General features: G+C 41.9%; 1 protein-coding gene across 12 annotated transcripts in view; it reads right to left on the bottom strand.

Annotated features, from left to right (window-relative positions):
- Positions 1–23596, bottom strand: part of CSNK1G1 (casein kinase 1 gamma 1) — a 224238-nt gene that overhangs the window by 16427 nt on the left and 184215 nt on the right. For 6 of the 12 annotated variants that reach the window (XM_033189790.1, XM_033189797.1, XM_033189796.1 and 3 more), the window contains 2 exons: positions 8007–8117; positions 7–113 (listed from right to left, as the gene is read on the bottom strand). In XM_033189790.1, coding sequence (XP_033045681.1) covers positions 7–113; positions 8007–8117 — 218 coding nt within the window. Of the gene's footprint in view, positions 1–6; positions 114–919; positions 1087–8006; positions 8118–8977; positions 9118–23596 lie in introns of those variants that run through there. The other 6 variants (XM_033189799.1, XM_033189800.1, XM_033189798.1 and 3 more) reach the window with 5 other exon arrangements.

Below are 23596 nucleotides of genomic sequence, written 5' to 3'. Positions count from 1 at the left end.
ACGTACTTAGCTTCCTCCACTACCTCCACCTCGGCATGAGCTGTGATTGGTGCATTGGAGTGGGCTCCCGTGGGATCATCAACATTCAGCTCTCCATTGGTTGAGCTAACCACCTGAAACAGAAAGACAAGAGTGTGTGACAGGAAACATGGCATCAGAAATCTCTTGCCAGCACCAGACAGGGTCACTAAACAGGCAGTGTCTGGAATGTTTGTTTTCCTGGGTTAAGGGATCAATTTAGGGAAGGTTCCCAGGCCCATATCATGTGAGAACACTAAAATCCATGATGTAATCATATAATGATGATAATAACTTCCATACTGAGTGCCTACTCTGTCTGGCACTCTGCTACACTGTGTGTGTAAATTTAAATCCTTACAAAAATCTTATGAAATAGGTCTTTTGACAGATGGAAACACTAACAAATGACTTAACCAAGGTTTAGAGTTAATATCGGTGAATTTCCGTGAGGAAAATTTGTTCTAAACACACAGATTCTTTCATATTGCAAAAACACACACATTATTAAGTTAAAAATAACTGCATGGCTGACTTCTAAAGGTAAAATCACTTGGCTCCCTTGAATGTGATGGGTGAAGTCTCCTTCTCTCAGTTTATGATGCTATAATTATATAGACTTAGTGATGATGTTGAAAGAAAAAGTTCAAAAAAGGAAGTCAACAGTGGGTACCAGAAACTATAAACAATCACACTTTCCTTCAGAAATTTCCTCATGGCTTTGAGCATTGGTTTGAAGTTACACAAATAAAAAGACTGTTACATCCTCTCCGGCAAGAGGGAAGATGGTAAAAAAAATTCTCCCTTGGAAAGCCAGTCTTATTTCAACGATCTTTATTTCAGGTTCACTGTCATCCCACTTCTCACTGATGGTCCCCGAAATGTAAGTGAAGGCTCTCACTCCTGTCATCTGGTTAATGTGGACCCGATCAGGCTTCTCTTGCATGTGTAGCTGCTTCTGCCACCTGGTTGCATTTCCAGCACATGATTCCTGTTTATGTGGGTGCTGGGAAGTGGGAAAAGGGGCCTCACTGCTGGACAAAACACTCTGCTTGTTAAAGACCTTGGCTGAAACATGGGAGAGAACACAAAATAGGATAAACAATTTGGATATCATACGCCCTTGGATAAGTACTTCCATCTATTTGAGATTGTTTCTTATAGGTTGATGAGAGAATTATACAAGAAAATGTATAAGACTATCTAGTATAATACCTAGTAGAAATAAGGGAAGCAGCATAGTGTAGAAATTGCCCTCATTAGCCCTAAGTTTGAACCCCAGCTCCACCACTTATTTGCTGTGGGTCCTTGGGCAAGATCCTCAGTCTATGCCGAAGCTTCCTAATCTGTAAAATGGGAGAATAATGCTGCTTACCTAATGGTGTTTACTGTGCAGACAACCCACAGAAAGTGCTTAGCCCAGTGCCATGACACATAGTAACAGCTCAATAAGTGGTCATCTTACTGTTCCTCTCTCTCCATAACTGTTTATTCTTATCTGCCTCTAGCTCAGGGGTCCTCACCAGCAGTTAATCTATAAAAATTTCCTGAATAGTCATAAAGAGGAGGATGGGAGGAAATATTTAGTACATGTAGCCTTTGGGACAGGTAGAGTGAAAATTACTTACTAGCAATCTATATCTACCATTATTTCTAAACAAGAAATAATTATTGTTCTCATTAATAACACTTTTTTTTTTTGAGAGACAGTCTTGCTGTGCCTCCCAGGCTGGAGTGCAGTGGCACGATCTTGGCTCACTGCAACCTCTGCCTCCCAGATTCAAGCAGTTCTACTGCCTCAGTCTCCCAAGTAGCTGAGATGACAGGCATGTGCCACCATGCCTGGCTAATTGTTTGTATTTTTTTTTTAGTAGACATGGGGTTTCACGATGTTGGCCAGGCTAGTCTTGAACTCCTGACCTCAGGTTATCCACCCACCTCGGCCTCCCGAAGTGCTGGGATTACAGGCATGAAGCATTGTGCCCAGCCTCCAGCTGAATCTTTATAAAAGACTTTTATTTATTTAAACACAGGGAGACTTAAAGATTAAAATGTATTAAAAGAGACTAAGACATTGTAAAAGACTGATGAGGCAAATTGCATTGGTTAATGCAAGGCATGAACCTTGATTAAATCCTGGACACTACAATATTAATTCTGGGGACAACTGGAATTAGGTAGAATGTGATATGAACTGTATCTTAGATATTATGAAATTAACTTTCTTAGAATGTCTTTGTTCTTAGGAGACACAGGCTGTAGTATTTTGGGATAAGATGTAATGATGTCTGCAACTTACTTTCATATGGTTTAGCAAGCCAACACAAAACACACACTTTCACTCACAGATTTAAAGCAAATATGGCAAAATCTTAATAATTCATTCAGCGAGGTTAAAGATACACAAGAGTTGATTGCATTTCCTTCCCGATTTCTCTGTAGAGTTGATATTTTCAATACAAAAAGTTGGGGAAAAACCAGCAAAACCAAAAAGTTGAGGAAAGAGGGTATATGGATTGGAAAACCACAGCTCCTCACTCTAATGCTATCCTGTTAATTTCCTCAGTGCTTCATTTGCTTCTTGTGGATATATTCTGGTTGCACACCAGTGATAATGCTGGTAAGCTCATTCTGTGAGCACAAGGGTTACAGGAGAAAATATAGTTAAGTTTCTAGTGGACAGTTCAGGAACTAGACAGGATGTTAAATAAAATGTCTTGGCTTCTACTCACACGAAGGAAACATTAGTAAGCATCACCACTGAGAACTACCTGGTGACTCTTGGTCATGGGGCCTGCTCACAGAGTCTCTCATGGCTTATACTTCCTAATTTCTCCTCGCTACAAATTACCATTTAGGCCATAAGCACTGTCCTTGGGCAATCTAAGGAATAAGAGGTTATCCCCATTTTACAGACTAGACATCTTGTCTGTATCAATGAGCATCTGGTCTCAAATGACTGAGACATAAACAGAGCTTCCATTCTCTACTTTTAAACTTAATTGTACCAAAAACATACCTAAGACTTAAAGGCTACACATCTGAGCCTTCACAGCATCCGCTTAATTATTTCAGGTTGGAGGTCTGGTTTGTCAAACTACTGAACTGCAGGCAGTGGAACAAATACCATGTAAATGACAGAAGAGTTGGATTCTAGGCCTTGTTCTACCATTAACATCCTCTGTGAGCCCTGTTTTCTAATTCTATAAGACAAGGCAAATGACCATGATCCTATCAACTTCATAAATATGAAGGGAATTAAATACAATGATGTTTAGAAAACAAATTTAAATAATTATAAAGAAACTTATGTATGTAAAAAATTACTGACATTTTGAACAATATTATCTTTATGGGTTTTTTTTCTTTTTTTGAGACAGAATCTGACTCTGTTGCCCAGGCTGCAGTGCAGTGGTATGATCTTGGCTCACTGCAACCTCTGCCTCCTGAGCTCAAGCGATTCTCCTGCCTCAGGCTCCCGAGTAGATGGGACTACAGGCATGCACCACCACGTCTGGCTAATTTTTGTATTTTTTCCTAGAGAGGGGGTTTCACCATATTGGCCAGGCTGGTCTTGAACTCCTGACCCCAAGTGATCTGGCTGTTTTTTCTATTAAATTTTTAGTATAACTTCATGGCTGGGTGCGGTGGCTCATGCCTATAATCCCAGCACTTTGGGAGGCCGAGGCGGGCAGATCACGAGGTCAGGAGATTGAGACCATCCTAACACGGTGACCCCATCTCTACTACAAATACAAAAAATTAGCGGGGCGTAGTGGCGCACGCCTGTAGTCCCAGCCACTCAGGAGGCTGAGGCAGGAGAATGGTGTGAACCCCAGAGACAGAGCTTGCAGTGAGCAGAGATCACACCACTGCACTCCAGCCTAGGTGACAGAGCAAGACTTCGTCTCAAAAAATAAATAAATAAATAAATAAACAAACAAATAAGTAAATAAATAAATTTTTAGTATAACTTCATTATAAAAGATAATAAAAAATAAGCTTCATTATAAAAAGCTTTATTTGTGGCTGGGCATGGTGGCTTGCACCTGTAATCCTAGCACTTTGGGAGGTCAAGACAGGTAGATTGCCTGAGCTCAGGAGTTCGAGACCAGCCTGGACAAGACAGTGAAACCCCATCTCTACTAAAATAAAAAAAACCAGCTGGGCATGGTGGCGGGCGCCCGTAATCCCAGCTACTCAGGAGGCTGAGGCATGAGAATTGCTTGAACCTGGGAGGCGGAGGTTATAGTGAGCCAAGATCATGCCATTGAACCCCAGCCTAGACAACACTGTGAAACGCTGTCTCAAAAAAAAAAAAAAAAAGCTTTATTTGCATACTTCAAATAGACATTTATTTTGCTTTAATCACTTAATTGCTCATTACTCTGGCTATACCAAACAAGACCAATTAATATCTTACAGCATTACTCACAAGAAAGACTAAGGTGAAGGACTGTTTTGACATTCAAACCTGGTAATATCCCTTTTAGGAGTCTCAATATCAATAACTTGGGTTATTAGTTTCATTTCTCAAAATGTCACTGTGAGGAGAAATCAGAGCTGTGTACCAAAGGAAACAGTACTTTAACTCATGTGTCATTCTAAGTCTTAAGTCCTTACTTGGTCCTGAACATTTCTAAAAACTCCCTAAACATTTTAATTTAGACAACTTTAGAGGAATTTCTTGAAAGAGAAAATATATTATCTTCTGGCACTGAGGCCTTCTACACATATAAGATCTGTGGAAATACTGGAAGGATGAGAACCATGGGGGTCTGCCCATTAAATATCTTGGAACAGGAGTGTCCATGTGCCTTATCAGAACAAACTTTTCTTATCTCTTAACATTCTGCACTCCTCCCTGGGTCATGGTATCTGCAAGTCACCCAGGTTAGGCCAAACATGTTTTTACTACATTACCTCTAGCAAGTGAGACAACTCATAAATATGTGGACATCTGTTGTGTTAGGAAAGTATTGTTAATTTGGTTTGCAAAAGGTATGCTAAAAACAGTGTAAGCCCAAAGAGGCCAATGTAATGAGGAGCAGCAGAGCTGAACATAATATTAGGTAAATGGTGAAACTGCCTGTCCCCTATCTAAGTGCCAAGGAAGCTGGTAAAGCTTAGTTTATAGGGAGTAGAGGCAGCTGCATATTTCAAAAGAGCCGATGGCTCATGCCTGTAATCCTTGGACTTTGTGAGGCCTATGCGGGTGGATCACTTGAGGTCAGGAGTTTGAGACTAGCCTGGGCAACGTGGCAAAAACCCATCTCTTTCAAAAATTAGCTGAGTGTAGTGGCAGGTGCCTGTAATCCCAGCTGCTCCGGAGGCTGAGACAGGAGAATCGCTTGAACCCGGGAAACAGCAGTTGCAGTGAGCCAAGATTGCACCACTGCACTCTAGCCTGGATGACAGAGCAAGACTCCATCTCAGAAAAAAAAAAAAAAAGAAAAAGAAAAAAAAGAAAAAAAGAAAATTGAAAAAAAGAAATATGCTTATTTTGTAATTATAAAAAAACAAGGATAAACCATAATGTTAAAAAGGAAAACACCAAAGAGCTGCTCTTGCAGCTCTGTTTTGAACAAGCTGCTCTCTTCTATTGGTGTATAGATCCCAGGATCTCCTAACTTTATTATTATACTAGGGATTCACTTTGTTTCTTTCCTATGCTGGAGCTCTGGTTTCCTGGATCCCAGATATTCCTTTATTTTTATTTTTTTTTTGAGACAGAGTCTCGCTGTGTCACCCAGGCTGGAATGCAGGGGCGCAATCTCAGCTCACTGCAACCTCTGCCTCCCGAGTTCAAGTGATTCTCCTGCCTCAGCCTCCCAAGTAGCTGGGACTACAGGTATCCACCACCATGCCCAGATAATTATTTTTTTTTTTTTGTATTTTTTAGTAGAGACGGGGTTTCACTATGTTGGCCAGGCTGGTCTTGAACTCCTGACCTTGTGATCTGCCCGCCTCAGCCTCCCAAAGTGCTGGGATTACAGGCGTGAGCCACTGCGCACGGCTGCTACTCTCTTGTTCTATTAATTTTGATAACACACATCCTCTTGTGGCTTCATAAGAAAGGGTGCCTGAGAAATAAAATTGAGAGGTTTTTTTTCGTTTTGTTTTGTTTTTTAAGAGACAGGGTCTTGCTCTGTCACCCAGGCTGAAATGCTGTGGTATGATCATGGCTCACTGCAGCGTCAAACTACGCAAGCGATCCTCTCGCCTAAGCCTTCCTAGCAGCTAGGACTATAGGCACACACCACCACACCTAGCCAATTTTTCTGTTTTGTGTAAAGACAAGATCTTGCTATATTGCCAGGATGGTCAAGAACTCCTGGCCTCAAGTGATCCTCCTGCCTAGGCCTCTCAAAATGCTGGAATTTTAAGTGTAAGCCACTGTGCCTGGCTCCTAAGAGCAACGTTTTTTTTGTTTGTTTGTTTTTTGTTTTGGAGACAGAGTCTCACTCCGTCACCCAGGCTGGAGTGCAGTGGCGGGATCTGGGCTCACTGCAACCTCTGCCTCCCGGGTTCAAGTGATTCTCCTGCCTCAGCCTCCTGAGTAGCTGAAACTATAGGCATGCGCCACCATGCCCAGCTAATTTTTGTATTTTTAGTAGAGACAGGGTTTACCATGTTGGCCAAGATGGTTTTAATCACTTGACCTCGTGATCCGCCCTCCTTGGCCTCCCAAAGTGCTGGGATTACAGGCGTGAGCCACCAGGCCCGGCCATCCTAATTTTCTAACTTTCTATAGAGACGAGCTCTCCCTTTGTTGCTCAGTCTTGTCCAATCCATTAAGGTTTTTTTTTTTTTTTTTTTTTTTTTTGACATGGAGTCTCATTCTGTCACCCAGGCTGGAGTGTGCAGTGGCACGAACTCGGCTCACTGCAACTTCTGCCTCCCAGATTCAGGCAATCCTCCCACCTCAGCCTCCTGAGTAGCTAGGATTACAGGCATGCGCCACCAGGCCTGGCTAATTTTTTTTTTTTGTATTTATAGTAGAGATGGGGTTTCACCATGTTGGCCAGGCTGGTCTTGAACTCCTGACCTCAAGTGATCCGCCTGCCTCGGCCTCCCAAAGTGCTGGGATTACAGGAACTACCATGCCCAGCCTCAATCCATAATTTTAACCTATATGATCCTATGTGGTTTTTTACAGGGCCAAAACTGTCTTTCAAGCTGTGATTAAGATCTTTCCATTAATCACTCCTTTTAACAGCATATCCTAGATGATCAAGGCTACCAAGATGCATTTCTATATGCACAAACCCGTCTGCACCTTTATAAGAATTTATGTTTGACAGCTCTGAGGTCACTGTGTGTCCCAACTGACGGTGTCACCAGTATGAGAACAATATTGAGGCTAAGATTATTAAAAAATCCACATATAAGACAAGTTAAGAGATACAAGATGTTCTAGTACTAAAGAGAAAACAAGAGTTTCAGAATAGCCCAAATGAAATCAGAAATAATTTTCTTAAGGTCACATTGATTTCAGGGAGAAAAATGGAAACAGTCCAACTTCTTGGGTACCCACTCAGAAAAAGATGACTTATACAAATTAACATTCTCAGCTTATGCATTAAGGCACATATCATGGAATGAGCAACATATGCAGTCCTTTAGTCCTGTATTCAAAAAATATTTTTAAGTTTCAGGTCTTTAAAATTCACAGACTTGACACTAACACAATTCCACCTTGATGTTATTTTTATGGTTTATCATGAATGCATCAAGGTGGTAGGACTAGCTTAACCAGAAATCAGTATCAGAAATCATTCAGGTGTTTCTCAGTCAATGACAACAGGAAGTAATCATCTTAACAAGCGACTCTTACCCAAGTCCACCTAGACAAAAAATCTGCACAGATACTCAACTAGCCCTTCCTATAAGCTTCCTTTCTAAAGCCGCCAAAGTTTCTGAAGCAAGCCAACATTCTACCAGCCAAGCTGGAAAGGCCAGGAAAAGGCAATAAAGGCAGTAAATACCTGCACTGATCCCCCATGGCGATCTGCAGCCAAGTGAGACGTCAGGTATGAGGTATTGGTCTGCCGGCTGGGCTGAATTTCCCATTCTCCTCGGCGCTCTGATGATGTATTCTGCTTAGGCATTAGAAAGCATGAGAGCAAGATATGGAAGGAAAGGTGAAGCAACAGCAAGCCATAACAAAATCAAGTACATTCGTGTCCCTGTAGGTTTTTCTTTTGGTTTTGAATTTTAAACTAACAACCACTGGAAAGCACTGAGGAAAAGGAAGCTTGTCTACATTCACTTTAGCCTAAGGAGTCAATACATGAATCTATAGCACACCCTTCTTATCCACACCCAGAAAACCAATAACAACCAAAAGAGGAGGAAGGGGGAAAAAACACACACTCAAAGCTGGGATCATCTTTTAGTTTCCACACAGGTAAAATTTCAGTAGCCACTGCAGATCAAACTTAGAATGTTAAGATTGTTGGACAGGCGGGGGCAGTGGCACACACCTATAATCTCAGCACTTTGGGAGGCCAAGGCGGGCGGATCACGAGGTCTGGAGTTCGAGACCAGCCTGACCAACATGGTGAAACCCTGTCTCTACTAAAAATACAAAAATGAGCTCGGCGTGGTGGCGCATGCCTGTAATCCCAGCTACTCGGGAGACTGAGGCAGGAGAATTGCTTAAACCCGGGAGGCGGAGGTTGCAGTGAGCTGAGATCATGCCACTGCACTCCAGCCTGCTCGACAGAGCAAGACTCCATCTCGAAAAAATAATAATAATAACAACAACAAAAAATAGCTACATTGTTTGCCTGGTTCTTCTAACAGTTTCTAAACTGGAATCAGAAAATGTTTACTTATTAATATGATACTATGAATTATTTTCTTCTGGAAAGCAAAAGGAGGGTCAACCTTCAATTAAAAACCTCTTTGGATTCTGCTTTCACCTTAGTATCATTCAAGTCTCTTCCTTCTTTACCTGCTTTTTAGATCTCCTACTATTCTGATCTTGCTCATATGTGACTTTTGTTCAGAAGAATCTGTTTAGGTGCCTCTTCCCCTGTGCCAGATGGCTGAGTTGTTAACATCATAATGCTCAGCTGTAACAGTCCTAAGGCTCTACAAAAATGAAAAATGAGTAGTTGGAGAGTCAGCAATGAGGGATTAGTATATCAAATTTTAATTGCTGCTGATATAAACAGCTACAGGGGTTAGGATGTGATATTGCTGCTCTGCATGAAAACCAGAAAGGATGATAAAGCTTACAAACGTTCACGGCTATAAAAGTTGTATTCTATAAAAAAGGAAGAGCAAGGAAGTAATGGTTTGAGGGTCTATATTCACTCCCCATCAATATCTCATTGACAAGAGTTGCTTAAGGCTCATCCGTAAGTCACCAAAAAGGCATTTCTCATAAAAATCAGAGCTTTGTACACCAGCTACAATTTACTTTTTTTTTTTTTTTGAGACAGAGTCGTGCTCTGTAGCCCAGGCTGGAATGCAGTGCATGATCTCAGCTCACTGCAAGCTCTGCCTCCCAGGTTTACGCCATTCTCCTGCCTCAGCTTCCCGAGTAGCTGGGACTACAGGTGCGTGCCACCATGCCCAGCTAATTTTTTGGTATTTTTAGTAGAGACGGGGTTTCACCGTGTTAGCCAGGATGGTCTCGATCTCCTGACCTCATGATTCACTTGCCATGGCCTCCCAAAGTGCTGGGATTACAGGCATGAGCTACCACGCCCAGCCACGCCCAGCTAATTTTTGTATTTTAGTAGAGATGGGGTTTCGCCATGTTGGCAAGGATGGTCTTGATCTCCTGACCTCATGATCCACCCGCCTAGGCCTCCCAAAGTGCTGGCATTACAGGTGTGAGCCACTATGCCCGGCCAATTTACTCCTTTTTATTAATGGAATATGAAGTCATATGGACAAGAGTACTAAAGAGGATCCTGTTCATATTTTCTCTGCTATTCCTCAGAGAATAAACATATTCTATGAGAAGGCAGCTGTATGAACTTGCATTATAATCTTATAAATGAGGGGTTTGATTTTATGCTGCTAGTTATATTAGAGAGAATCAAAGCTACCCAAAATAAATTATTTCTGCCAAAAGAGGTTCAAATGTTTCATTTTCCAAAATAAGACTGGTGTGTAACATAATCATAAGCTTATTTTTATTTTTATTTTTTTGGTTGAGATGGAGTTTCGCTCTTGATGTCCAGGCTGAAGTGCAGTGGCGCAATCTCGGCTCGCCACAACCTCCATCTCCCAAGTTCAAGCGATTCTCCTGCCTCAGCCTCCCAAGTAGCTGGGATTACAGGCATGTGCCACCATGCCTGGCTAATTTTGTATTTTTAGTAGAGACGGGGTTTCTCCATGTTAGTCAGACTGATCTCGAACTCCCGACCTCAGGTGATCCACCAACTGCCTCGGCCTCCCAAAGTGCTCGAATTATAGGCGTGAGCCACCGTGCCGGCCATATTTTATAAATTTATTGACGTTGTCTATATCCTCAGAGCACTTAGTCTCATTTATTCTGACTGCTGGTGATCTGAGAATAAACCTATTCTTGTAATATTAGAAGTAATATCTATAAACCTATTAGTGATAGACTTTTTCAGTTCTCTAGAACTTTTTATTTTTTTGTAATATTTAAATATAACATTTAAGCTCTTAAACTATTATATAGTACTGTCAGGTTTCTTTTTTTTTTTCTTGAGACGGAGTCTGGCTTTGCGCCCAGGCTGGAGTGCAGTGGCGTGGTCTCGGCTCATTGCAAGCTCTGCCTCCTGAGTTCATGCCATTCTCTTGCCTCAGCCTCCCAAGTAGTTGGGACTACAGGTGCTGCCACCATGCCCGGCTAACTTTTTGTATTTTTAGTAGAGATGGGTTTCACTGTGTTAGCCAGGATGGTCTTGATCTCCTGACCTCGTGATATGCCTGCCTTGGCCTCCCAAAGTGCTAGGATTAGCAGGCGTGAGCCACTGCGCCTGGCTGTACTATCAGGTTTCTAGAAACTTAAGTACTTAAAAAAAATCCAGGCATTGATAAGCCATTTAGTGTTGAGTTCTATAATACATACTAAATGCAATTACATCTCATGAATGCTCTGTTTTTGCATTTGTTTTTTTTTGTTTTTGTTTTTGTTTTTGAGACAGAGTCTTGCTCTGTCGCCCAGGCTGAACTGCAGGGGTACAATCTCGGCTCACTGTAAGCTCAGCCTCCTGGATTCATGCCATTCTCCTGCCTCAGCCTCCCCAGTAGCTGGGACTACAGGCGCGTGCCACCAGGTTGCTAATTTTTTTGTATTTTTAGTAGAGACAGGGTTTCACCTTGTTAGCCAGGATGGTCTTGATCTCCTGACCTTGTGATCTGACCGCCTCAGCCTCCCGAAGTGCTAAGATTACAGGCGTGAGCCCCTGTGCCCGGCCTGCATTTGTTTTTAAGGCAGATAAAATAGAAAATGGCTGGAAATGTATGTTCATGTATGCTCATGGGCTTTTAAAGTTAAGAAAACCCTGGACAGCTGATCAACAATTATTTCCATTTTTACTGACTACACATAAGAACTTTGGTTTTAAGGCTATTGTCTGATTCACAGGGCTATGTGGTTCTTTATATTCATTCTAGTTCAATAAATAATTTGTTAAAATATTTAAGATTTTTGTTTAAATGAAAATAACAAGACATTTTTCAAAGGCCTAAAAATCACATTCCATCTCCATTCTCAAAGCAATATGCTATTTATCTTTTAAAGATAAACAGAAAACTAATGTTAACACTCTAGATTGCCTCATAAATGCTTCCACTATGATGAAAGAAAACATACTATACCATACTACTGCCCACCAATGCCTTCCGTATCTGTTGAAAGCATCAAAACTAAGTATAGATGTGAACGTAGGGGTTGCTGGTTTATTACTTTGGAAACAAGTGTTCAGTAGGACGTTAAACTCTAGGGCTACTGTTTTCTGGAATTTAAGAGCTTGGACCAGTATCTAGAGGATAACATAGTAGAAAGGGCCATTTGCGGTTTTAGAAAGCAACAGAGTGCCTAGGATATAGATGAAACCAAAGAAAGGTGACAACTACAGCAGTCTGCTAGTGTAACTCTCCAAAAAAGGTATTCTAGGCAATACTGTGTACACAGGAGTTATGATTAGGCCTCACTAGCACAGTAGCTAGTTAGATTAAGCAAAGCAGCAGAGGAGATCAGCATGTAAATCCTTCATTCTTAAAGACCACTCATACATACACATCTAATTAAATGTCACTCAAGAGGTGCATGAGTAGAAAAGTCATTCAGCAAAGTCAATTTCTCTGCATTACTTGAAAAGCAGAGGTCCACATGGAGTGTGTAAGTCCCCCAAAGCAGGAGCAGAAATCTCAAGTAGTGGTAACTCTGTGGGGGAATGCTTTAAAATTTTCAGTTGTGATTGCATCACCTTTGTGGAAATGACTGGTTTACTACGCAATAGGTAAATCTTGAAACCACAAAGTAGCAATCCAGCATAGCATACATGAAAGGTAAAGGTAACAAAAATACTTCAGAAAACATAGAAGACTGTTGAAAAAGTGAAAACCCCCACCTATGCCCTAAGGCAGGGGAAACAAATCTCTCCCAGCAGTCATTTGGCAGGGATTAATGGATAGCAGCCAGTAAGAGTGACACTAACAAGGAGGGAGGAAAACACAATCTGAAGACATCTCAAGTATCATCCCTATCTATGGCTTGAAAATTATTTCAAATTCTGTGGGTGTGGTGGCTCACACCTGTAACCCTAGCACTTTGGGAGGCCGAGGTGGGCGGATCACGAGGTCAAGAGATCGAGACCATCTTGGCCAATACGGTGAAACTCCGTCTCTACTAAAACACAAAAAATTAGCTGAGCGTGGTGGCGCGCGCCTGTAGTCCCAGCTACTTGGGAGGCTGAGGTAGGGGAATAGCTTGAACCTGGGAGGTGGAGGTTGCAGTGAACCGAGATTGTGTCACTGCACTCCCGCCTGGCGACAGAGCAAGACTCCATCTCGGGGAGAAAAAAAAATTATTTCAAATTCTTAGTGGGGATAAAGCTACTATTCTGAAGCAAAGGGAGGCAAACACCCTTTCTCTTGTAGCAAAAAAATCACCAGGCCAGGCACAGTAGGCTAGGAGGCAGAGGTTGCAGTGAGCTGAGATTGTGCCGCTGCAGTCCACCCTGGACGACAGAGTGAGATCTGCCTCAAAAAAAAAAAAAAAAAAAAAAAAAAAAAAAATCACCAAATTCTATTCTTCATAAAAAGCTCATTTAAAAAAAATTAATGTTGATTATATATACAAACAACTTTATCTACTTCACTTTATGGCTCAAAAAATACCTTAAAAGCTGCCATTTATAAAAAAACATTTTGGCCTCTCATGTAAGTCTTCTCAGCCTCATTAACTGTCTTCAACTACAAATTAACAAGAATAGAGACTGAATAGTACCAAAAGATTAGCAAAGAGAATATACTGGATTACATTCTGGTTTTATCACATTTCCAATATTAAAATTTCTCTTTCTTTTATGATATGGTAGGGGTAAGATGGAAGATGAAAAGAATGGAACAGGAGCTAGGCGCAGTGGCTCACGCCTGTAATCCCAGCACTTTGGGAGGCTGAGGTGGATGGATCATGAGGTCAGGAGACTGAGACCATCCTGGCCAACATGGTGAAACCCCGTCTCTACTAAAAATACAAAAAAAGTAGCCGGGCATGGTGATGCACACCTGTAGTCCCAGCTACTCAGGAGGCTAAGGCAGGAGAACCACCTGAACCCGGGAGGCAGGGGTTGCAGTGAGCCGAGATCATGCCACTGCACTCCAGCCTGGGCAACAGAGTAAGACTCTGTCTTTAAAAAAAAAAAAAAAGTATATACTTGAACAAAACTAAAAACTTCCTTCTATTAAGATCATGAAACAGAACCAGTTTTCCCATGCCAGACAGGGGTTATGCCATGTAATCTGTCATGTGTGCAGAGATATCCTGTATTCTATAAACTTTATCAAATATGAGGGAAGTTTAAAAATCACTGACAACAACCTGAAAAGGGGATTATTCCCAGGCTCAATACTATCTAGAGACGAGATTATTAATTCTGTGACGCTTTTAGAAAAATCATGGAAACCACCCTAGAAGTCTGCAACTCTCTATTCAAACTCTGCCCTATCCTTACAATGGTGTAAGATACCTCCCTAGGAAATGTTGGTTTATCTAGGTAGGATTACTTCAGAATCACCAAGTTTCCTCCTACAAGGAGCTGGGTTAGAACACAGGGTGTCTGCTGAAATACAAAACACTTAAGAATGCATACAGAAAGAAAAAAACTTTCACTATGGAATACAGAATTAAGAGAAAAGGTGAGCAGCAGTGACTAGGTGATAGAACAGAAGACGCTAATTCAGTTTTGCACTTGCTTGTTTCAAATCTCCTCTCAGAGTAAAGGTCCCAGAAACTAGGAGGGGCAGTCCTATCCTGCACTGAGCTCTATGTGGAGCTGTGGCCATCCTGTGGCCAGGAGGAGTGTGCAATCTCTGTCTGTGTTCCTACTAGATGGCAGGCAGCATGTTAGGAAACTGCACACATGTCAGAAGGAGGCAGATTATCTCTGGGCAAACACATCAGCCCCTTCAACTAGCAAACCCTGAGCCTCAGTCAGAACTAAACAGTGCTCTGTAAAAAGACAGCAACGGATAACTAATCAGCTTTTTAAAAATTTTTTCAGGTATTCATTTTATGAAAATCTCTGACTACCTTGGCTATTTAGCAATCTGGCCTAATGTTTCCTTTAGAAAAATTATGCTCATAACAAGCTTTATTCAGTAAGCATGACAGCACTAAACCACAATATATTTTTCTTTTCTTTTCTTTTTTTTTTTTGAGACAGAGTTTCACTCTTGTTGCCCAGGCTGGAGTGCAATGGTGCAATCTCGGGTCATTGCAACCTCCGACTCCTGGGTTCAAGCGATTCTCCTACCTCAGCCTCCCAAGTAGCTGGGATTGCAGGCATGCGCCACCATGCCCAGCTAATTCTGTAGTTTTAGTAGAGACAAGGTTTCACCATGTTGGTCAGGCTTGTTTTGAACTCCCGGCCTCAAGTGATCCACCGCCTCAGCTTCCCAAAGTGCAGACGTGAGCCACCAACCCTGGCCAGCCACAATATATTTTTCTAAGGCTCCATGTCCTTTAAATGTATTCCCTTACAGTCTAGATACAAACAAATCCAAACCACTCTTTTACAGGAGGCATATCTTCTTCAGACCCCATATGATTTGACTCTTTTAAATTCTGTGTTTATTTTTCCGTGTATTATAAGGTATTGAGTTAGTTTAAATATAGTTCTTTTGGAAGGATGAGAGATTACTTTACTGATCTTTGATTCATATTTTCCTAGTCAAATTGGAGAACTTGCAAGGAAACAGTTCACCCGGTACAAAATTACAAAGAATAAATTCTTTCCCTTAAACACATGCTACGCATCTCTTTTCACACGGCGAATGAAAACAAAACAAAACACCTATACTACATGTACAAAAACACAAAAAAGAGTAAGTGACATTTTGAGGTAGGATACCATGTCTCTTACCATTTAAAAGCTTTTAATAGTCAATATGACTCTCTCCAATGTCAAAATAGGATCTGTTCTCTCTAATCTGCTAGGCTAAGTAGCCCTTCTTTTTCACGTGCCCACAACAAAACCCACCATAATAAAAGAGGTCAGCCAGAGAAAAAGGAAACACTTATCATAACTCCTGAACCATTGCGGTGTAATGTTTATGTAGCATTTACATGAGTAAAGATTGTCATAAGCTTGGATTTAAAGTACTGAAAGGGCAGGAAGAGTGCTGCTGCATGCACATAGTAGTCAACGCAACAGTCTACATTTAGTGTGTTGAACAAGCACACTGAGTAAAACCTATGACAGTACAATATGTTGTACTCACATAGCAGTCAACGCAACAGTCTACATTTAGTGTGTTGAACGAGCACACTGAATAAAACCTATGACAGTACAATATGTTGTACTCTAATATCAGATCTGTGGATACCGGCAGGACTTGCTTCCTGATTGATCAGATAATGCAAAGGAATTTGCCAGGTAGAAGCAGGCAGAACTATTAAGGTTTTCATCCCCTTTCTGCTGGATGGTAATGCAGAGTTCTTCAGAGAGGAATCAGAGCCATGGCAAGATTTACAACATTTTGTACTGGGAAAGGACAAACACGAAGTGTAAAATGATGTAAAGACTAACTCAACTGGGATCTTTCTGAATGGATCTAGCTTTTAGGAACATTTATTCTATCCAAATTCATAGTTTAATTATAGTTCTCTGGTTAAGTAAAATTTGTGTTCAAAAAAATTGTGCTTGGCCAGGCATGGTAGCTCACACTTGTAATCCCAGTTATTTGGAAGGCTGAGGCAGAAGGATCACTTGAGGCCAGGAGTTTGAGGCCAGTGAGGCCCTGTCTCTACAAAAAGCAAATAAACATTAGTCAGGTGTCGTGGCTCACACCTGTAGTCCCAGCTATTTGGGAGGCTGGGGTGGGAAGACTGCTTGGGCCCAGGAGGTCAAGGTTGCTGCGAGCTATCATCATGCCACTGCACTCTATCCTGAGAGATGGAGTGGGATCCCATCTCTATTAAAAAGAAAAAAGTGCTTAAGTATCTGGTATTAAGATAGTTTTAAAAGGTAGATCCAATGTATGTGAGTTCAAATGTAGTCCTTTAGGAACCATATTTGGGATCTATTATTGTATATAGATAACCCAAACAGTACTCAATTGACTATGCCTAAAATCTAAATGAGCAAAGCAAAATTTTCCCAGAATACAAGCAAAATCGGATTCTTGTTGTGATAGAAAACAACTAATAAGATCACCTGAACTTTTTTTTTTTTGAGATGGAGTTTTACTCTTGTTGCCCAGGCTGGAGTGCAATAGCACGATCTTGGCTCACCACAAACTCTGCCTCCCGAGTTCAAGTGATTCTGCCTCAGCCTCCCAAGTAGCTGGGATTACAGACGGGCACCACCATGCCCAGCTAATTTTGTATTTTTTAGTAGAGATGGGGTTTCTCCATGTTGGTCAGGCTGGGCTCGAACTCTTGACCTCAGGTGATCTGCCCGCCTTGGCCTCCCAAAGTGCTGAGATTACAGGCAGGAGCCACCGAGCCCAGCAATCAACTGAACTTTCATTGCAGCAAAAAGACTGCTGTGTGTTTTTTTTTTTTTTTTAAACACCCCTCCCCTTGAGCAGACAATCCAGCCCTACTCTAGCTGCCAAACAGAGGCAAAATGGTTCTTTGTAGAAACAAAAACAAGTAGGAAGAAAAGCTTAAAATTTGTTTTTCAATAAAGGTTAAATAAAAATCTATGCTATAAACAAATACCCGTTTACATCTACACCCTTCATTTGGCAGATTCATTCATTCACTCATTCATTCAAACAAGTATGTATCAAGTGCCCACTATTCTAAACATTGGTTTGGGTGTTAGGGTTAAAGCAGTGAACAAAACAACAAAAACCTCTGCTCTTACAACGTTCCAATTTGAGAATGCTGACACCCTAAATAGGTTAAATGTCCTACGGCCAAAGTTTTGGGATAAGATAAAACCAAGGTCTGAGCTCTTCTTCCTTCTACTGTAAGTATGAGACTAAACAAGTTTGTTGAGCCCTAGGCTCAGATTTCCCAGAATAAGGAGACTCTTTAGCATTATCACCAATATCATCTCTATGCCTTGACTCCCAACTATCTCTCTAGTTGTCTCTGGAAAACCATCCTCTGCCTGCTAGACCTCTTCAGGTGGAATACATTGCTAGTATTTCATACTCAAGATATCTAAATTCAAATTCCAAACAAGTTCCTCCCCCAACTTTCCTATCTCTAGTAATAGTACCACATGCCTCCTAATTATCCAGGCTCAAGATCTCTGCAACAGCTTTGACTCTTCCTTCTCCCTTAATCCTGACATTCATGTGGGCTGCCAACTCTGGTAGATTATATCACTGTAGCATTGTTCAATTTGGTTTCATTTGCCCTACTATAACCCATCTAGGCTCCTTCTACGTCTCAAGGGAATTCACTGCCTGCTTATTGATTTCCATGTTTGCTGCCAGGCTAATACCACATTTTGTGCCAAAATATTTCAAAAGCAGAGTTTTAATCATATCACTCCTTTGTTTAAAAATCTTTAGTCCCTATTCCTACTTAAAATAAGCACCAACTCGCCAGCCCAACATTCCAGGAGCTTTACCAAATGGTTTCAACCTACTTTCCTAGCCTTGTCTCCTAGGACTCCTTTATTCACATATTTTAGAAAACTGAACTAGATACAACTTTGTTGTTGATCATATATTCTTTTTTTTTTTTTTTTGAGAGTCTTGCTCTGTCGTCCAGGCTGGAGTGCAGTGGTGCGATCTCGGCTCACTGCAAACTCCACCTCCCAGATTGACACCATTCTCCTGCCTCAGCCTCCCGAGTAGCTGGGACTACAGGCGCCCACCCCCACGCCTGGCTAATTTTTTGTATTTTTTTTTAGTAGAGACGGAGTTTCACCGTGTTAGCCAGGATGGTCTCGATCTCCTGACCTCGTGATCTGCCCACCTCAGCCTCCCAAAGCGCTGGGATTACAGGCGTGAGCCACTGCGCCTGGCCGATCATATATTCTTCTGCTTGGAATGCCTCTTCCATCTCATTTAATTGTGCTAAGAGCATGTCAAATGCAGATTCTCTCATCAAATTATTTGTCTTGCTCAGACTAGATGACATTTCTTCTTCTTCCAAACCCAGATGACAATAATTTGCAACTTGGGATGCATATCTGTTCTGCCTTGTGTTATAGTTATCTGTCCATTTGGCTTATCTACTTGTCAGCTCTTTGAGGACAAGGACTCCCCGCTTACCTTGGTATCCACAGGATATATATTTTTTTTTTTTCAAACAAAGTCTCTGTCCCACTGGCTGGAGTGCAGTGACACAGTCTCAGCTCACTGCAACCTCCGCCTCCCAGGTTCAAGTGATTCTTCTGCCTCAGCCTCCCAAGTAGCTGAGATTACAGACACCTGCCACCACACCCGGCTAATTTTTGTATTTTTAGTAGCCAGGCTGGTCTCGAACTCCTGACCTCAAGTTATCCACCCCCCTCAGCCTTCCAAAGTGCTGGGATTATAAGTGTGAGCTACGGTGCCACACGTGCCCGGCCCATAGGATACGGTTTCACATAGCAGGTCCTCAGCTCAGATTTACTGAGTCAAAGTAGCTGATATAAGGTTAGCTGTTCCTGAAGTCAATACCCGTCAATCTTGCTCAAGTAGAAACTGTATTTTTCTTTTGCTAATTTCAAAACTTGAAAGGAATTATTCTAGAAAATTATCTTGTCTTAAATTCTTAGAGTAATAAAAGAGACAGATTTGAAGGCTGGGCGCAGTGGCTCACGCCTATAATCCCAGCACTTTGGGAGGCTGAGGTGGGTGGATCACAAGGTCAGGAGATTGAGACCATCCTGGTTAACACAGTCAAACCCCGTCTCTACTAAAAATACAAAACATTAGCCAGGTGTGGTGGCAGGCACCTGTAATCCCAGCTGCTCCGGAGGTTGAGGCAGGAGAATGGCGTGAACCCAGGAGGCGGAGGTTGCAGTGAGCCGAGATCACACACTGCACTCCAGCCTGGGCTACAGAACGAGACCCTGTCTTTAAAAAAAAAAAAAAAAAAAGCGGCCGGGCGCGGTGGCTCAAGCCTGTAATCCCAGCACTTTGGGAGGCCGAGACGGGCGGATCACAAGGTCAGGAGATCGAGACCATCCTGGCGAACACTGTGAAACCCCGTCTCTACTAAAAATACAAAAAACTAGCCGGGCGAGGTGGCGGGCGTCTGTAGTCCCAGCTACTCGGGAGGCTGAGGCAGGAGAATGGCGTGAACCCGGGAGGCGGAGCTTGCAGTGAGCTGAGATCCGGCCACTGCACTCCAGCCCCGGCGACAGAGCAAGACTCCGTCTCAAAAAAAAAAAAAAAAAAAAAAAGAAAGAAAGAAAGATTTGGCTGCAAACATTCTTAGAAACAAACAAACAAAAAAGAGCATAAGAAAACAACCCTAAAGATGGAAGAAATGTAATATTAACACAGACCTAGATGCTGTAAAGGTTGAAGCGACACTAGAAATCCATTATCCACAGTGCAGAAAGAATTTTACCCAACAAGGATTCGGAATCCTGGTGGGAAGGAGGTATAACATTTACATGAACGTGGAGGAATTCCAATCTCTTAGCGGCCATAGGATACTAAAAACTCTAAAATTAAAAAAATAGGGCCAGGCATGGTGGCTTCCAGCATTTTGGGAGGCAGAGGTGGGCAGATTGCTTGAACTCAGGAATTTGAGAACAGCCTGGGAAACACAGTGAAACTGTCTCTACAGAAAACACGAAAAAAAAAAAAAAAAAAAAAAGCTGGGCATGGTGGCGTATGCCTGTAATCCCAGCTACTCACTAGGCTAAGGTGGAAGGATCACTTTAGCCCAGGAAGGTGAGGCTGCAGTGAGCTGTGATTGCCCTACTGTACTCCAGCCTGGGCAACAGAGTGAAATCCTTTCTCAAAAAAAAAAAAGAAAAGAAAAGAAAAAGAGAAAAAAAAAATATCAAAGAGTGATATTCAAGATTCAACTTTTCAAAAATAAGCATATTAGTTAAATAAAGATGAGATTTTCCTAAATAATTATATACCGTGGCCAGAGACTTTTCATTTAAAAGTACACTGAAATTCACTAGTCAGTTTTTACCCTGACAACCGAAGTTTTCAATCACCTCTTTTCCTTATACTTTAAAAATCCATGCAAAACCAAAGCATTGGTTGTAAACTCACTGAAGCAGGAAAGTAAAGGAAACACATATTTTAAGATATTCTGGGCCAGGCGCGGTGGCTCACGCTTGTAATCCCAGCACTTTGGGAAGCCGAGGCGGGCGGATCACGAGGTCAGGAGATAGAGACACTACTGGCTAATATGGTGAAACCCCGTCTCTACTAAAAACACAAAAAATTAGCCAGGCATGGTGGCAGGCGCCTGTAATCCCAGCTACTCGGGAGACTGAGGCTGGAGAATGGTGTGAACCCAGGAGGCAGAGCTTGCAGTGAGCCGAGATTGAGCCACTGCACTCCAGCCTGGGAGATAGCCAGACTCCGTCTCAAAAAAAAAAAAAAGATATTCTAGGACGGGCGCGGTGGCTCATGCCTGTAATCCCAGCATTTTGGGAGGCCGAGGCGGGCGGATTGCCTGAGCTCAGGAGTTCACGACCAGCCTGGGCAACGTGATGAAACCCCATCTCTACTAAAATACAAAACATTAGCCGGGTGTGGTGGCGTGCGCTTATAGTCCCAGCTACTCGGGAGGCTGAGGCGGAAGAATTGCTTGAACCTGGGAGGTGGAAGTTGCAGTGAGCTGAGATCGCGCCACTGCATGCCACCCTGGGCGGCAGACTGAGACTCCGTCTCCAAAAAAAAAAAAAAATTCTATCACATTCTGAGAGAATGGAGGTGAAAAAGAATTTTAAAAAATAAAAAATATTCTAAAAAACAGGTACAAGGGGCCAGGTATGGTGGTTCATGCTTGTAATCGCAGCACTTTGTGAGACTGAGGCAGGTGGATCATCTGAGGTCAGGAGTTCCAGACTAGCCTGGCCAACATGGTGAAACCCCATCTCCACTAAAAATACAAAAATTAGCCAGGTGTGATGGCGGGCACCTGTAATCCCAGCTACTCGGGAAGCTGGAGCAGAAGAATCACTTGAACTCAGGAGGCGGAGGTTGCAGTGAGCCAAGATCATACTCCAGCTTAGGTGATAAGAGCGAAACTGTCTCAAAAAAAAGACACAAGGATATATATTGACTGTGATATCACACTACTTATCTATTTTTTCTTTACATACATTTTCTACTTAAATGCATTTTTTTTTTAAGATGGAGTTTCTCTCTTGTTGCCCAGGCTGGAGTGCAATGGTGCTCAGGCTACAGTGTAATGGCACCATCTCGGCTCACTGCAACCTCCGCCTCCCAGGTTCAAGTGACTCTCCTGCCTCAGCCTCCTGAGTAGCTGGGATTTGAGGCATGTGCCACCACGCCCAGCTAATTTTTATATTTTTAGTAGAGACTGGGTTTCACCATGTTGGCCAGGCCAGTCTCGAACTCCTGACCTCAGGTGATCCACCTGCTTCAGCCTCCCAAAGTGCTGGGATTACAGGCGTGAGCCACTGCGCCTGGCTGCATTTTTCATTATAGAGTAATAAAACTTCATTTAAAATATTTTAGAATATATTACTACACTTCCAACACTATTTCTGTTAATAATTTTGATCTCCTCCCATTGATTCTGCTTATTTCCCCACCCCTCCAGCTCACTTTACTATAACCCAGTTTATTCAATAAAGGATGTGAAGCAGATTTATAACCACGCCTTTATAAGTAGATAGGCAGATCATTTCTATATCTTTGCTACCAATGACAATGCAACAGTTTTATGCACATAACCTACACTTTGGGTTGTTTTACTGATTGATTTCAAGAAGGTATTTCATCAGAGAAGAAAATAACTTGATTAAATTGCTTTCTAGCCAGGCGCAGTGGCTCACGCCTGTAATCCTAGTACTTTGGGAGGCCGAGGCAGGTGGATCAACTGAAGTCAGGAGTTCGAGACCAGCCTGGCCAACATGGCGAAACACCATCTCTAATAAAAATACAAAAATTAGCCGGGTATGGTGGTGTGCGCCTGTAATCCCAGCTACTCAGGAGGCTGAGGCAGGAGAATCGCTTGAATCCGGGAGACAGAGGGTGAAGTGAGCTGAGATCGCACCACTGCACTCCAGCCTGGGTGACAGAGTAAGACGCTGTCTCAAAAAAAAAAAAGAAGAAGAAAGAAAGAAAGAAAAATAAAAAGAAAAAAAGAAGAAATTGCTTTCTAGAGAATTTGCATCAATTTGTAAAATCAGCAGCAATATGTCAGTTTAACTGTGCCCTCACCTGCACTAGCTATTAGCTTTTAAAAAGGGAGGGATGGGAGAGAACTGCAGAAGTCAACATTGTCTTTTGTTGTCAAACCAGAAGTCAGTCAAATTATAAGTCTTAAACAACAACTTTAATTAAAGGATGTGACTATGGACCCAATTATGCCCAGAGTTTGCTAAACCCTTTCTTTTTTGTCTACCTATCTTCTCCTTTATATTTACTCTCTAGTACATGGCTTTCCTTCTTTCACATACCTTTTTCTTACCCACCAAACCACATATTTTGCCAAGAGTATATACTTACTGGTAAGAAAATATATTTGTGGGTGTACTCCACTGGACATATGTGTGTGTGTGTTTGTATATACTATTCTTAACATATATACTTGCACATGTGCATCTATGAAACAAATGTTTTTGTATTTTCTTGTAAAAATGTTAATACAAAAAAGTGAGGTCATAAGGAGAGGAAATAAGCTAATTTGATGTGTGATAATTATTTTAAAAATATGTAATCTGTTTATTATGTTTTGCTTATTTACCTACTGTGGTCTCTGTTTTTCTTTTAGTAATAAATTTAATATAAAGATAAA

The sequence above is a fragment of the Trachypithecus francoisi genome, unplaced genomic scaffold (genome assembly GCF_009764315.1).
Source record: "Trachypithecus francoisi isolate TF-2019V2 unplaced genomic scaffold, Tfra_2.0 Lachesis_group3, whole genome shotgun sequence".
NCBI lineage: Eukaryota > Metazoa > Chordata > Mammalia > Primates > Cercopithecidae > Trachypithecus > Trachypithecus francoisi.
This window is presented reverse-complemented; position numbering and strand designations above follow the sequence as displayed.